General features: G+C 36.5%; 1 protein-coding gene across 2 annotated transcripts in view; it reads left to right on the forward strand.

Moving 5' to 3' along the window:
- LOC144971551 (CD109 antigen-like) overlaps nt 1-13,121 on the forward strand; it is a 71,565-nt gene extending 58,444 nt beyond the window's left edge. For both annotated transcript variants that reach the window (XM_078912570.1, XM_078912571.1), the window contains exons 28-37: nt 314-400; nt 1,372-1,546; nt 1,938-2,146; nt 3,517-3,669; nt 4,136-4,198; nt 4,583-4,692; nt 7,177-7,327; nt 7,864-7,966; nt 8,984-9,066; nt 12,829-13,121. In XM_078912570.1, coding sequence (XP_078768696.1) covers nt 314-400; nt 1,372-1,546; nt 1,938-2,146; nt 3,517-3,669; nt 4,136-4,198; nt 4,583-4,692; nt 7,177-7,327; nt 7,864-7,966; nt 8,984-9,066; nt 12,829-12,909 — 1,215 coding nt within the window. In that variant the 3' untranslated portion in view covers nt 12,910-13,121. The remainder of the gene's footprint in view (nt 1-313; nt 401-1,371; nt 1,547-1,937; nt 2,147-3,516; nt 3,670-4,135; nt 4,199-4,582; nt 4,693-7,176; nt 7,328-7,863; nt 7,967-8,983; nt 9,067-12,828) is intronic.
- The last annotated feature ends 466 nt before the right edge of the window (nt 13,122-13,587 follow it).

A 13,587-nucleotide genomic window follows, 5' to 3' on the forward strand; every position in this document is an offset into this window, starting at 1 on the left:
CCAGTTTGAGCCTCGCTCGGCGCATAGTTGAAACCTTGGAAAATGCTCTTTAGTCACATTTTCTCACCGTATTCAGATGTAAAATGGATACCTGGCTGTTAACAGCGTTGTATCTGTCGGTAAAGAGTATATCTACTAACTTTCGTCATGTCTCGTTCTTAGTGTTGCTTGTTGCTGTTGGTCAGGGACCCTTTGTAAAGCGCTTTGAGCACGTTAAGTGAATATTGCGCTATATGAAAATACCTTAAAGCTTAAAGTAAAATGCCCTTACTATTCTATCTATATTTGTTTAATATACACTTCCATTGACCAGAGCAAATACGGTACCACGCCCAGTCTCTCTGCCTTTGTGCTCTTGGCTCTAATTGAAAACGAAGATCTTTTTGACAGCACTTCTCGGGTATGTATAGTTTCTCTTCATATATATATATATGTATAATATATATTATATATATATATATATATATATATATATATATATATATATATATATATATATATATATAGAGAGAGAGAGAGAGAGAGAGAGAGAGAGAGAGAGAGAGAGAGAGAGAGAGAGAGAGAGAGAGAGCAGACCTGTAAATTCATATAGTATATGCTATATTAAGTCAGAGCAGTTAAACTTACCAATGTGGAATATATGACATTAAGATGAGCTAGCCCATGATTTTTTTTAACGCATATTATGTTCAATTTCTGTCGGTAAAAGTTATAATATTGCCTAACAGGCGTCATGTCTTATTCTCCATGTTATTTGTTGCTTTCAGCACGTTAAGTGAATATTGCTCTATATGAAAAAGGCCCAAAGCTCAAAGTCACATTAAAAATGTCCATGACAAGTTTCGTTGAGCACACACTATTAGTTAATCGAGTTAACTATTTTAATCTTTAAAAAAAAACATCTTTAACTAAAAGAAATAATCTAAAATAATTTAAAATAGCGTTCAAGCCTTTTGGAAAAGTTTTACTAATACAGGATACCCCACTTACAATGACTATGTGCGGCTATGTGGTCTAGTGGTGTGACACTCGCTTTCGGATCGGAAGGTCCTGGGTTCGAGCCTCGCTCGGCGCATAGTCGAGTCCTTGGAAAAGGCTCTTTACTCACATTCTCTCACCGTACTCAGGTGTAAAATGAGTATCTGGCCGTTAACAACGTTGTCTTTGTCCGAAAAAAAAAATGTTAACATCGCCAAACAGACATCATGTCCCGTCCTAATGTTAAATGTTGCTGTTGGCCAGGGACCCCTTGTAAAGCGTTTTGAGCACATTTAGTGGATATTGCACTATATAAAAGATCTTTTTTTTTAATGACTATAAGATGTTGATAGTTATTTTAGATGTCACTGATTTTGTGCATTCTCATCCCAGATCGGAATCGCGATCCATGATGCTAAAACGAAGTGTTTGTCTTACATGGAATCACAAGTAGCCAGCCAAAGTGATCTGTATTTTCTTAGTCTTGCATCCTTTGTATTGAAAATTGCTGAAAGTAATGATACCGAATTCCTGATGGATAGGCTTGTTGCTCGTGCTGTGCGAAGAGGTAAATATGAAATTGGTATCTTCTTGAAGATTTAATTTTGATTTTTTGTACAAGTCATTCGAAAATAAGTTTCCTGTAAAAGAGAGTGGTGGTGTTAAAAATTGCCACAATAATGTTTAAATACCTAAATGATATAGCGCCATCTTGTGTCTTTGAACTTTTTGAATTGTATAGATAGTATGCGCTTGGCTAAGAAGCTCACAACATTGCCATTCAGAAGTATAACGGATGTCTGGTTAATGCAGTTAAGTGAGAATTTCTCATAAACGCGGATGGTAAAAAGCAATAACAAAGACCCGAGTGACGTCAGCTTCATTCTATCTATACACCTACTAGGCCATTCCGATCACATTTTATCCTTGAATTTCCCTTTCTCTTTTACCTCCATTAGATGGTTCTGTGTACTGGCACCATTCCGATTCTCACAAGGCCAAGGTTGGTTCCTGGCACAAACCAAACCCGTCCACCGCAATTGACGTGGAGATGACGTCATACATCCTGGCTACTGTTGCTTTACGGGGCGACATTCATCTAGGAAGGAAGATCTTCAATTGGCTACTGGGGCAAAGAAATACTCATGGCAGTTTTTACTCTTCACAAGTACATGACATCCTCTCAATGGGATTTGGTGATTTAATTGTAGTATAGGACTGTTGGCGGGTCGTGCAGCTATGTGGTCTAGTGGTATGACATTCGCTTTCGGATCGGAAGGTCCTAGGTTCGAGCCTCGCTCGGCGCATAGTTGAGTCCTTGGAAAAGACTCTTTACGCACATTCTCTCACCGTACACAAGTGTACCTGGCCGTTTACAGCGTTGTCTCTGTCCGAAAAAAACTGTAACATCGCCTAACAGGCCATCATAAATGTTAATTGTTGTTGTTAGCCAGGGACCCCTTGTAAAGCGTTTTGAGTACATTTGGTGGATATTGCGCTATGTAAAAGCTCAAGATTTTTGGGGGTTTTTGTTTTTTTGTTTGTTTTTTTTAAATTTAGTTACAGACTCCAGCGATATTAAATATCTTAAATGACCAGATTAGTGGTATTGTTTACAAAAACCTCTGACCACTCGGTGTGAATGAGCACCTGGTTTATAAGCAATGCTGGATATTGTAAGAGTGCTAGATCAAAAAGTGTAAAATAGATGACTTGTATAGGAAATTTGGTTCCATAATATGGTCTGCTTGAGAATAAATTATGCATTGTGAATCTCGTTGAGCATGATGACTTCGTAAAAAATGTATCAAAATTATCTTTATTTGAAGTGTTGTTGCTCAAAGAATCAGTTTTTCTATTTTTGTAATTGTATCATTTTATTTATAAATACGATTAGAGCTGGACAAAATATAAATACCCTGATTGTTTTGAGACACTGACTAATCAATTATACAGATGAATTTTTTTTTTTAAAGTTTATATAGAGGATCTAGATTTAAAGATATGTTTTATAGTTAGGTCAAGGGAATATTTTGGGAGGTTGGATGATAAAAATATGAAAAAGGTGTACCTCTAATGAAATAATGCCAAACAAAACAGAAAGAAAAACACAAGAAAAAAAAGTACCTCGAAAAGTCACCTTCCTCGACCAGTGCCTTCTCCATAATTCCTCACCGAAAATTCATAAGATCCCATAAAAAAGATTCTCAGTCACTGCAGCTGAAATAGAAAAAGTGGAAATAAAGTCCTGTAACGACACCAGGTGTTGCTGTTATAATATTCTACATTTTCAATGTATTCATCCTTTACAGTCCTACTACAAAGTTAATAAAAATCGGATGTCGTTTTTCAAGAAACAACAACTATTGTGTAAATAATTGAATTATAATTATTTATATATAATATCATATATGATATATAAATCTTTTTTCTGGACTGATTTTTAATGCTTAGATATACTTTTGAAATGCACTTATTTTGTCGTAATTATAAATCAATAGAGAATTATCATATATATTTATCTTTTTATCCTACGAGGACTCGATGGTAGCATTCATGGCGATGGGGTTGTTTGCAGAGTTGGTTTACACAGACCATATTAACATCAAAACCCAAATCATTTTGGACACCGGGGAAGAATACAAATTTAACATAAACAAACAAAATGCCTTGACCATGCAGAGACGTGAGGTTAGTGACTACATTATTTATTGAGATAATACAACTTGATAATCATGGAGACGACAAAGGAAGAGATGGTGGTGATGATGATGATGATGATGGTGCTGGTGATGATGAATTGATGATGATGATATGATGATGTATGATGATGATGAGTGATGATGATGATAGATGATGATGATGGTTGATGATGTGATGATGATGATGATGATGATGTGATGATGATGATGAATAATGATGATGATGTGATGAATGATGATGATGGTGTGTGGTGTGTGGTGGTCTGATGGTGGTGGTGGTTGTGGTGGTGGTGGGAAAGAAAGGTGAGAGTAGAAGAGGATAATAAAAAGGTAAAAACAACCTTGGGCTTGATGGTTGCGATATTCTTGTATGTATCAGCACTTTAGATGTCTGTATGTCTGTGTTTATGTATTTACATATAAGGATAATTATCTTGGTTTTATTTCAACATTAGACAAACAAGATTCCATCCTCTGTAAAAGTGGAAGCCTCGGGAAAGGGATTAGCTGTGGTGGAGGTAAGAGTAATGTGATATAATCTGGGTAATGTAAATGTTGCTGCTCGAAGCTCGAAGAAATATATAACATATAACAATGCGAAATTGAATGAACGCTTCAATTTAATATACGAAAACAGATAATATGGACGTTTCGGGTTTCCCCTTTATCAACAAAACAGAATGAATGAAACACTACAGACTAATGAGTGGTAGTGGCGTTATTTCTCGTGTTGGGGAAGGAAAAGTTGATGAAGGCTGATATTTTGGACTTAACTGTTCCCTTTTATTTCCTGGAGATTTATTATTCACCCCTTTTCAGTTTTTTTATCTTGTTCTTGTATTGTCTACCACCAAGTAAATTTACGATAGATTAACGCTACCACACTCTTGTCTTTTCAACAGCTCTCTCTTTATTTCAATGTTGAGTCTGAAATCCAAGATACAAGTTTCGAGCTGAACTTCAAGTTGGTCACAGAAACTAAATATTTCTTGTATATGGAGACATGTACAAGGTAGGCATACATTTTGTGACATTCGGATAATTGTTAGGGCGATGGTGTTGTTAGATGGCGCTTGCTACCTTGATCGGGGATCAAACCTCAAACCTCCAGATAAAAAACTAAAGTATTTACATAGCGCCATCCCACTAAACCTGTTCAATGCGCTTTAGAACGGACCCCTAGCCAACAGAATCTAGTTGAACGGTGTGTTGTGGCGAAGCTTCCCGGCGGGTTTGCGACGGGGCATGAGTGCGGAAAAGAATTTGTGTGAGCACAATTAGAAGCTGCTGCCAACAGAAACACTTAACATAAAGGACTAGACATGACGCCTGTTAGGCAATATTACTCATTTCACACCTGAGGACGGGAAGAGAATGCGAGTAAAGAGCCCTTGTCTAAGGACACAACTTTCCGCCGCTAGAAGTGGGTCTCAAACCCTGGACTTTCCTATCCGAAGGCGAGAGTCATACCACTAGGCCACACATCCGCACATCGGTTAGGAGTGTTTGTTTTGATTACATCACTGAGGCTACCCGATTGTCCGGTTGCCTGATAATGACAGCATGTTCTGACCGATAATCAGGAGGTCTGAAGTTCGAATCGCATTCGAGACAGGCTTATTTTAAATATGATTTGCAGTGAGTGTATTTGGTTTCAGCTTGGTTGGCACTTTTTTTTTTACTCACACCTTTTCATATCTTTGACATAACCCAATCCTCTCTCTCAAGGTTTTTACTCTTCTATTTTGATTCGTCAATTTCAGTGCAACATTGGGAAACGATTATATAAAGGATATCTCTTAGCTTTGAATATTAGAAAACACATTCTCTTTCAAATACTTAGCTTTATTATTGTAATGTAATACAAGTGGTTTTATTATTGTAACGGGATACTCTAAGTGGTTTTACTGTTGTAATGTGATACTCTAAGTGGTTCTATAGGTGTAATGGAATACTCTATGTGGATTGTTCTAATAAGGTTGTAATGGAATACTCTATGTAGTTTTATTGTTGCAATGGAATTCTAGATGGTTTCTTGTTGTAAGAACGGAATACTTCTAGTAAAATTTGGTTTTATTGTTGTAATGGAATATTCTATGTGATTTTATTGTTGTAATGGAATATTCTATGTGGTTTTATTGTTGTTATGGAATATTCTATGAGGTTTTATTGTTGTAATGGAATATTCTATGTGATTTTATTGTTTAATGGAATATTCTATGTGGTTTTATTGTTGTAATGGAATATTCTATGTGATTTTATTGTTGTAATGGATTATTCTATGTGGTTGAAATGATGTCTGTAATTGGAATACTCAAATGAGGTTTTATTGTTGTAATGGAATATTCTATTGTTTATTGTTGTAATGGATATATCTAGTTTTTTTTTGTAATAGGAAAAATCTATGTCATTTTTGTTGTAATGATTATTCTAATTTTGGGTGAATGGAAACTGATCTTTTGTAATGGACTACACTAAACATTTCATGTTGTAATGACACTCTAATGGTTTATGTTGTAAGGACTACTCTAACTGGTTTTCATTGTTAATGGAAACTCTACTGGTTTATTGTTGTAATGGACTACTCTAACTGTTTCTAATTGTGTTTATAATAAAGCTACTCTGAACTGAGTTTCATTGTTGTAATACTCTCAATTGTCTCAGTTTTGTAATGGAATACTCTCAATTGTCTCAGTTTTGTAATGGAATACTCTTTAACTAATGCAAAATACTTTGTATTACAACAATGTAAAATTAAACCCTTTATCGTGCTCAACTACAATAATAGTAAAGCCATGCACGTATGCCCTATGCTCTTACTAAGATATGTCACATCGTCAATAAACTCGACATTATCATTTTACCGTATTATTTATCACATTTCCAGATCTGATTTTGCGTCAATAATTACGATAAAAATATCTAGACGTCTATCTATATATAATTTGCAAAAACATGAAATCTTTAATGTGAATACAATCAAAACTTATTTGCCTTTTTGATGTGTAAATGTTTGTCCCAATCCTAAATTACATATCAACTCCAAATATGGAGTGCGGCTATGTGGTCTTCTGGTATGACACTTGCTTTCGGGTCTGAAGGTCCTGGGTTCGAGCCTCGCTCAGCGCATAGTTGAGTCCTTGGAAAAGACTCTTTACTCACATTCACTCAAAGTACTCAGGTGTAAAATGAGTACCTGGCCGTTAACAGCATTGTCACTGTCAGAAAAAAATTGTAATATCGCCTAACAGGCGTCCTACATGTTAAATGTTGCTGTTAGCCAGGGACCCCTTGTAACGCGCTTTGGGGACGTTTAGTGGATATTGCGCTATATAAAAGCTCAAAGCTAAACAATATCTAGGGTTTGTAAATTGAAAATCTTCGTCTCTAAAATCCGGGCCTCTTGTCTCTGTGTTTTATTGTTCTAAATTTCAGTTTAATTTGATTAATATTAATATACGACGAAAGACTCATTACCCATTATATTTTTTTCCAGATGGCTCGGTGAAGGTGAGGCGAGTGGCATGGCTGTGCAGGAAATTGGAATACCATCAGGTTTTGAACCAGATAGAGACACCATCCCGAAATTAGACACTCTGAAAAATATTGAGGTGGAGAACAAAAAGCTTATCCTTTACTTTGATGAGGTTTGGAAAAAAATGATACAGAAATATGTTTGATTTAGTCTCTTTTGTTGTTGTTGTTTTGTTTGTTTTTTGTTTTTTTTTGGGGGAGGGGGTTTATTACTTTATTTAGATTTTTTTTAATCTAGGCATTTGCAAAAGAACCCCAGGCTGTTATTCCTTACTTCAGTGATGGTCGAACATGCCCTTGTTAAGTTTGCTTCAGCTTACTTTTTGTACTTATATGCATACAACATCGGTCACTTCCTATAGGCAGGTACTTATCTACACCTGAATAGAGTGGGTACTATGTGTAATGTGACATATCCTATCACAAACCTGGGGACAGAGTTTTGCGATCATTGTCATCCAACAGATCCTTGTACTAACTTTAAACCGCTCGAATTTTTTACATGACAGTTCGGACACCAAGTTTTACCTTTATAAATTTTAATAATCCGTTAATCCCAAGGATTACATCCATTTCAATATATTCAGTGACAATACATTTAGCGACAAAATCAATAACATTTATTTATTAATTTCTGTTATGAATAAAGGTAAGCAGCGACTTTGTGTGTATCAGATTAGGACTTAACAGAACTGGGCTGGTTGGGAAAAACAAACCGTCTGTTATCAAGATATACGATTACTTTGAACCAAGTAAGTAATAAAATGACTTTCTTGTTTCGTACCATTTTAGCACTTTGCATAAGCATGTAAACTATAAATGTTTTTAAATGATGTTTTTCTCTACAACAGCTACACATTTTGTGTTGGAAGTCAAGCCATATACGGGCACAGATATGTTAAGAAAAATGTTTCTTCTCCTCCTCCTCCTCCTCCTCCTCCTCCTCCTCCTCCTCCTCCTCCTCCTCCTTCTTCTTCTTCTTCTTCTTCTTCTTCCTACTGTCGATTATCCAAAGGAAAAAGAAAAATTACGATACCATCCTGATAGCCTGTAAAGCATATTTAGTTTCTCAATTTGATATTTTCAAAAAATAAAAATGGAGCAGCTCAAATGTGATCGTCCTCGTGCAAATAATCTTAATACCACTAGGTTGGCTGTTCCAAACAAAAATCGTGTTCTGGTATAATTTGGTTGACTCAAGTCTAATAATATTTCTCTTAAATTGATTTCAAAGTTAGAGGAAACCTTCCATAAAATTTACCTTTTTGCATGCATATTTATTTTGTTTTGTCTATTGGTCCTTGTCGTAAATCTAAAATACATTGCATATTATTCTTGCATTCACGTTTATCTGGTTCTATCCCTTGTAGCTTGCAGACAAAATAATTCCTATACATTGTGCATATTTGATTTCTTTTATAAATTTTGTCTTGTATGACGTATTTAGATCCGTCTGGATATTTGAGATGATTAGTTTTATTTTTTATTTTCAAAGTTTGGCATTTATAATCAGCAGACTCCCTTTTCCATTTCCTTTCCTATTAATACAGATACAGAATCTAGGTCTTTCTCAATGTTGCTGTCATTTTTAATTAATTTTTTTTTTACTTAAAAAGTAGCATCTGCAAATATAACAGTAGTTTTGCCCCTAAAGTCAGGTTATCCGTATTGTTATTGTAATCAAGGAAAAGCAATGGTTTTAAAACTGTTGTATATACTTTTGACATAGCTTTTTCAATAGATTGAATGTTTTGTATTTCTAATTTCAGCTAATCAGATCACTTATTTTTACAAGTCTAAAGTTCTGGAAGACGTGAGAATGTGTGATCTTTGCCCATTTTGTCACAACTGTGTAAGTGTTATTTTTTAAAATGTTTTATAGCGATCTTTAAACAATAATTTAAAACATATTTCCAATGGTAAACGTACATTTATATGACAATTCAAAGATACAGGAGAAAATCGGTAAATAAATTGGCTTTCCTTGTTTTAGAATTCTTTTACTTTTTGCATTTTCCTATTTGATATGCTTTGTCTGTTAATGTTTTGAACACAACTTGTTATGCTTGCATGTGAAAGAAAATCTCAATGGGAGCGATCTATATTCATGTTTTAGTCCTACCTGTCATCAATCACATGATTTGTTGACGTCCACCGATTGGATATTTCGTAAACACGCTGCTTTGTTTATGAAAGTTGTAAACATGTGTGTCAAGCTGAACAAAGTGATCAACCGTGATGTAAGATATTTCAAAAGTTGTGAATACTTCTCACTATGTGGGTCATTTTGAGCACACTTTGCAACGTGACCAATGACCTCGACCACGTGGAAAGGGAAGATAGATCATGCCCACGAAAATGCTCGAAGATACCCGCACCGATACATACACACACTTAGGTACGTGTGTGAGAGTTATAGTCCTTGAATGCCGGCATTCGAAATAAATACGCTCTATCGTCAATACTCTTTCAATGATAAAAGTTTCTTAGTTTCCTGTTCACTTGGTCTTCATAATATGTTTTCAAGCAAGACATTAACACGTTGGCAGTGTGGACGGCTTCTTACCCGCGGGTCCTATCGTAGCCATCGTTATGTTATTGCCTGACACTGAAACCCTAAAAGACTGGCATTTTGACATCATTCTTTTGTTTTTTGCACCGCCTAGTGAGTTGTCGTTAGTAGTGTTCATGTAAACAAGTTATTTCATTGGTTGAACTATTGAATACAACTCACGATTTGTTTTCTTTTGTGGCCAAAGACTGGCATTTTGATGTCATTTTTGGTCAGTGTCAGGCGAGAAGTGAACAATGGCTATGATCTTAAGGGAGACAACCACGAAATAAATATCAACATCCGAGTTGCAGTGCTGATCGTTTCCCCTGATCTTATAGTACAGTAAAGTTTGCTGCCCCAAACGTAAACAAAGGTCGAGAAGCACATGGCAAACCACATGTTCCTGTCTTGACAGCTCACGTTCCAATGTAAATAATAGAAAGAAAATAACCTTTAAAATTTGGCTGTTAGGTGGCAAAAGAAACACATATTCATAAATACTCGATCATGCATCAAATAATGTTTAGATATGGATATTTTATGGAACAAAAGGTAAAATTTATCAAAAGTTACGTCTATCTATTTTTAGACCAGAGCAAATTATTGCGCTGGTATGAACAAAACGAGAATTATTCGGAGCCTGATTTTCAGAATAATTTAGTCTTATATTATTATTTCTGCAACTATTAGATTTTATGTAAACATATTTTCAATACTGAAAGTGTATTGCCTACAACTCAAACTACAAAATTGGGAGACCTATATTGTGCGTAAATTATTCCGGTCCCTAACGGAAATCACTAGCAACTTGTTATTATTTACGTTTGGGCAGCAAACTTTACTGTTCTATAGTCGACCAATGTAATGGTCACCAATTTCAACTAATCGATTCCGCTGCCGAGGGCACTTCAGCTCGAAGGAAATATAGAGCAGTAAAGTTAGGTGCCCCAAACGTAAACAATAACAAGTTGCTAGTGATTTCCGTTAGGGACCGGAATAATTTACGCACAATATAGGTCTCCCAATTTTGTAGTTTGAGTTGTAGGCAATACACTTTCAGTATTGAAAATATGTTTACATAAAATCTAACAGTTGCAGAAATAATAATATAAGGCTAAATTATTATGAAAATCAGGCTCCGAATAATTCTCGTTTTGTTCACACCAGCGCAATAATTTGCTCTGGTCTAAAAATAGATAGACTGTAACTTTTGATAAATTTTAGAAAATTTTACCTTTTGTTCCATAAAATATCCATATCTAGACATTATTTGATGCATGATCGAGTATTTATGAATATGTGTTTCTTTTGCCACCTAACAGCCAAATTTTAAAGGTTATTTTTTTCTATTATTTACATTGGAACGTGAGCTGTCAAGACAGGAACATGTGGTTTGCCACGTGCTTCTCGACCTTTGTTTACGTTTGGGGCACCTAACTTTACTGCTCTATAGTAACAAATTGGAAACACTTCAAACGGCACTGGGAGAACTATGAAATCGCCACAGGACTGGATGAATGGATTCGTGTGGCTACTCTTCTCAGTTGCTTTGGGAGATAAGCAATAAACAATTTTGCTAGATTCGTGATCGAAGAAGAGGAGCGCTCGCTGGAAGCAATCTCATGAGCCAGTTTTCATCGATCTGCATCGGGAGAACAAACGAATGTTATGAACGCTTTCTATTCAACAGCCGCAACAGGCGACTTATGAACCGTTTGGAACCTTATCTGACTGAACTTCGGATTTTGATTAAGACGTGTCAATATGGACATGGACCGCTGAAAGACGACCTTCTGAGAGATAGAATCTTTATCGGAATAAAATGCGAGGAGACTGGGCGCAAACTGTTGCGAACACCTGACCTGACGTTGCAGAAAGCTATTGTCATGTGTCATATGGGACAGCGTGGCTCAGATGTACGGTCTTTGCTTCGTACCCGAAAGGTACCGAGTTCCAATACCCGCTACGTTGTGTGGCCTTGAACAAGTCACCTCGCCCTAGCTCAGTTTGCGGCGCTGCACTGCGGCTGACTCCTGGGTCATTCCAGTCTTCCCTTGGAATAGGCCCTAGAGACAAATTTTCCCTATGGGATTAATTAACATCAGAAACAAGAGTCAGAATAGCAATGACAAGTTCATCCAAGGCCAAACTATTCAAATTTGGAAGAGAGGGAACGCTACATTTCAAACAAAACTGAAACCATTCAAATCCATGATTCTATCGATGGTTTCATATGGCAGGGAAAGCTGGATGCTGTCAGAAGAGTCCACAAAGAGGTTACAGGCTTCACAGAGGTTACAGTTACAGAATAAATGTCTCAGAAACCCATCGGCATTGAGCTTTTATATAGCGCAATATCCACTAAACGTCCTAAAGGCCCATAGCCAACAGCAACATTTAACATGTAGGACGGGACATGACACCTGTTAAGCGATATTACAATTTTTTTCGGACAAAGGCAACGCTGTTAACAGCCAGGTACTCATTTTACACATGAGTACGATGAGAGAATGTTAGTAGAAAGCCTTCTCCAAGGACTCAAATATGGGCCAATCCGAAAGCGAGTGTCATACCACTATACCACATAGCCGCACAAGAAAGAAATGAGTATGTGCTTGATGAAATAAGAATACCGACAGGCCCAGAGGAACTCCTACTTGCCATTATCAAAATAAAAAAAGAAAGCTCTCGTGGCTTGGTCATGTAACACGACATGATCAAATGGCCAAAACAATATTTCTGGGCACGCTAGAATAAGGGAGAAAAAGAAGTCGACAAAACAAGAACTGAGTTGACAACGTTAAAGAATGGACAATGATGCACAATCCCAGTCTCACCTGCAAGGCATAAAACAGAGATGAATGGTGCCAAATAGCTACAGGATAAGCTCTCGTCTCCTCTACGATCAACATGGTCAAGAGATTGAGGTAAGGTGGGGTGAGTTTCTTTGATATCTTTAATTCATTTACGATATATTAACCAGAAGTAAATACTAAAATGATGTCATCATCTGCCAGTCTCCACGAATCCATTGTATTATTATTGTCTTTTCTTGAACAGGAGAAGATCAAATCCAAAAAGCCACCACCTACCATATTGGACGAGGACATTGCTATCGAGTATGAGATAAATAAGGACTAGTATTTTGATTTAGTTACAATAGAAGATACTTTTCGAAAGAGACTTAAACTGAAAATGTGCCAGATTGTCTTTATTGATTCTAAGGGTTATATGTTCAAAAGGTGGCTGGCTGCCTTACCGTGTTACAATGTAGACAACAATGTATATAGGGAATGAGATTAGCGGAAGAGTAGCGTCCCTTGATTGGACGTCACCCATAGTCTGTGACGTCACCGGCGAAAAAGTTATTAGAGAGAGAACGCCATGTTGGTTGTGCGCATGCGAGGGCAAGAGACGCATGCGCACAACCAACATGACGTTCTCTCTCTAATAACTTTTTCGCCGGTGACGTCACAGACTATGGGTGACGTCCAATCAAGGGACGCTACTCTTCCGCTAATCTCATTCCCTATAGGCATGTGTGTTCCGCTGAAGTCAGATTGTTTTAAAAAGAAAGGATCAATATAATTACATACGGATAGGAAACTCACTAATTACCGTGCCAAGATGTTTTGTAATCAGAAATTCAAAGACCAAAACAAAATTGTTATTAACTCGACGAGAACCAAGTGATTGGTATCTTCCACAGGGGCGGTGAAAAGGGGTGGGGGTGATAATAGTAGTATGGTGGACAATATGATTAAGAGATGTTATGCTTTTTGTCCAACGTCTTGTCTAATCTTTAAAAATTTCTTTCAT

This window comes from Berghia stephanieae, chromosome 4 (assembly GCF_034508935.2).
Source record: "Berghia stephanieae isolate SIO BIC M18660-M18661 chromosome 4, UCSD_Bste_1.3, whole genome shotgun sequence".
In the NCBI taxonomy this organism is placed as follows: domain Eukaryota; kingdom Metazoa; phylum Mollusca; class Gastropoda; order Nudibranchia; family Aeolidiidae; genus Berghia; species Berghia stephanieae.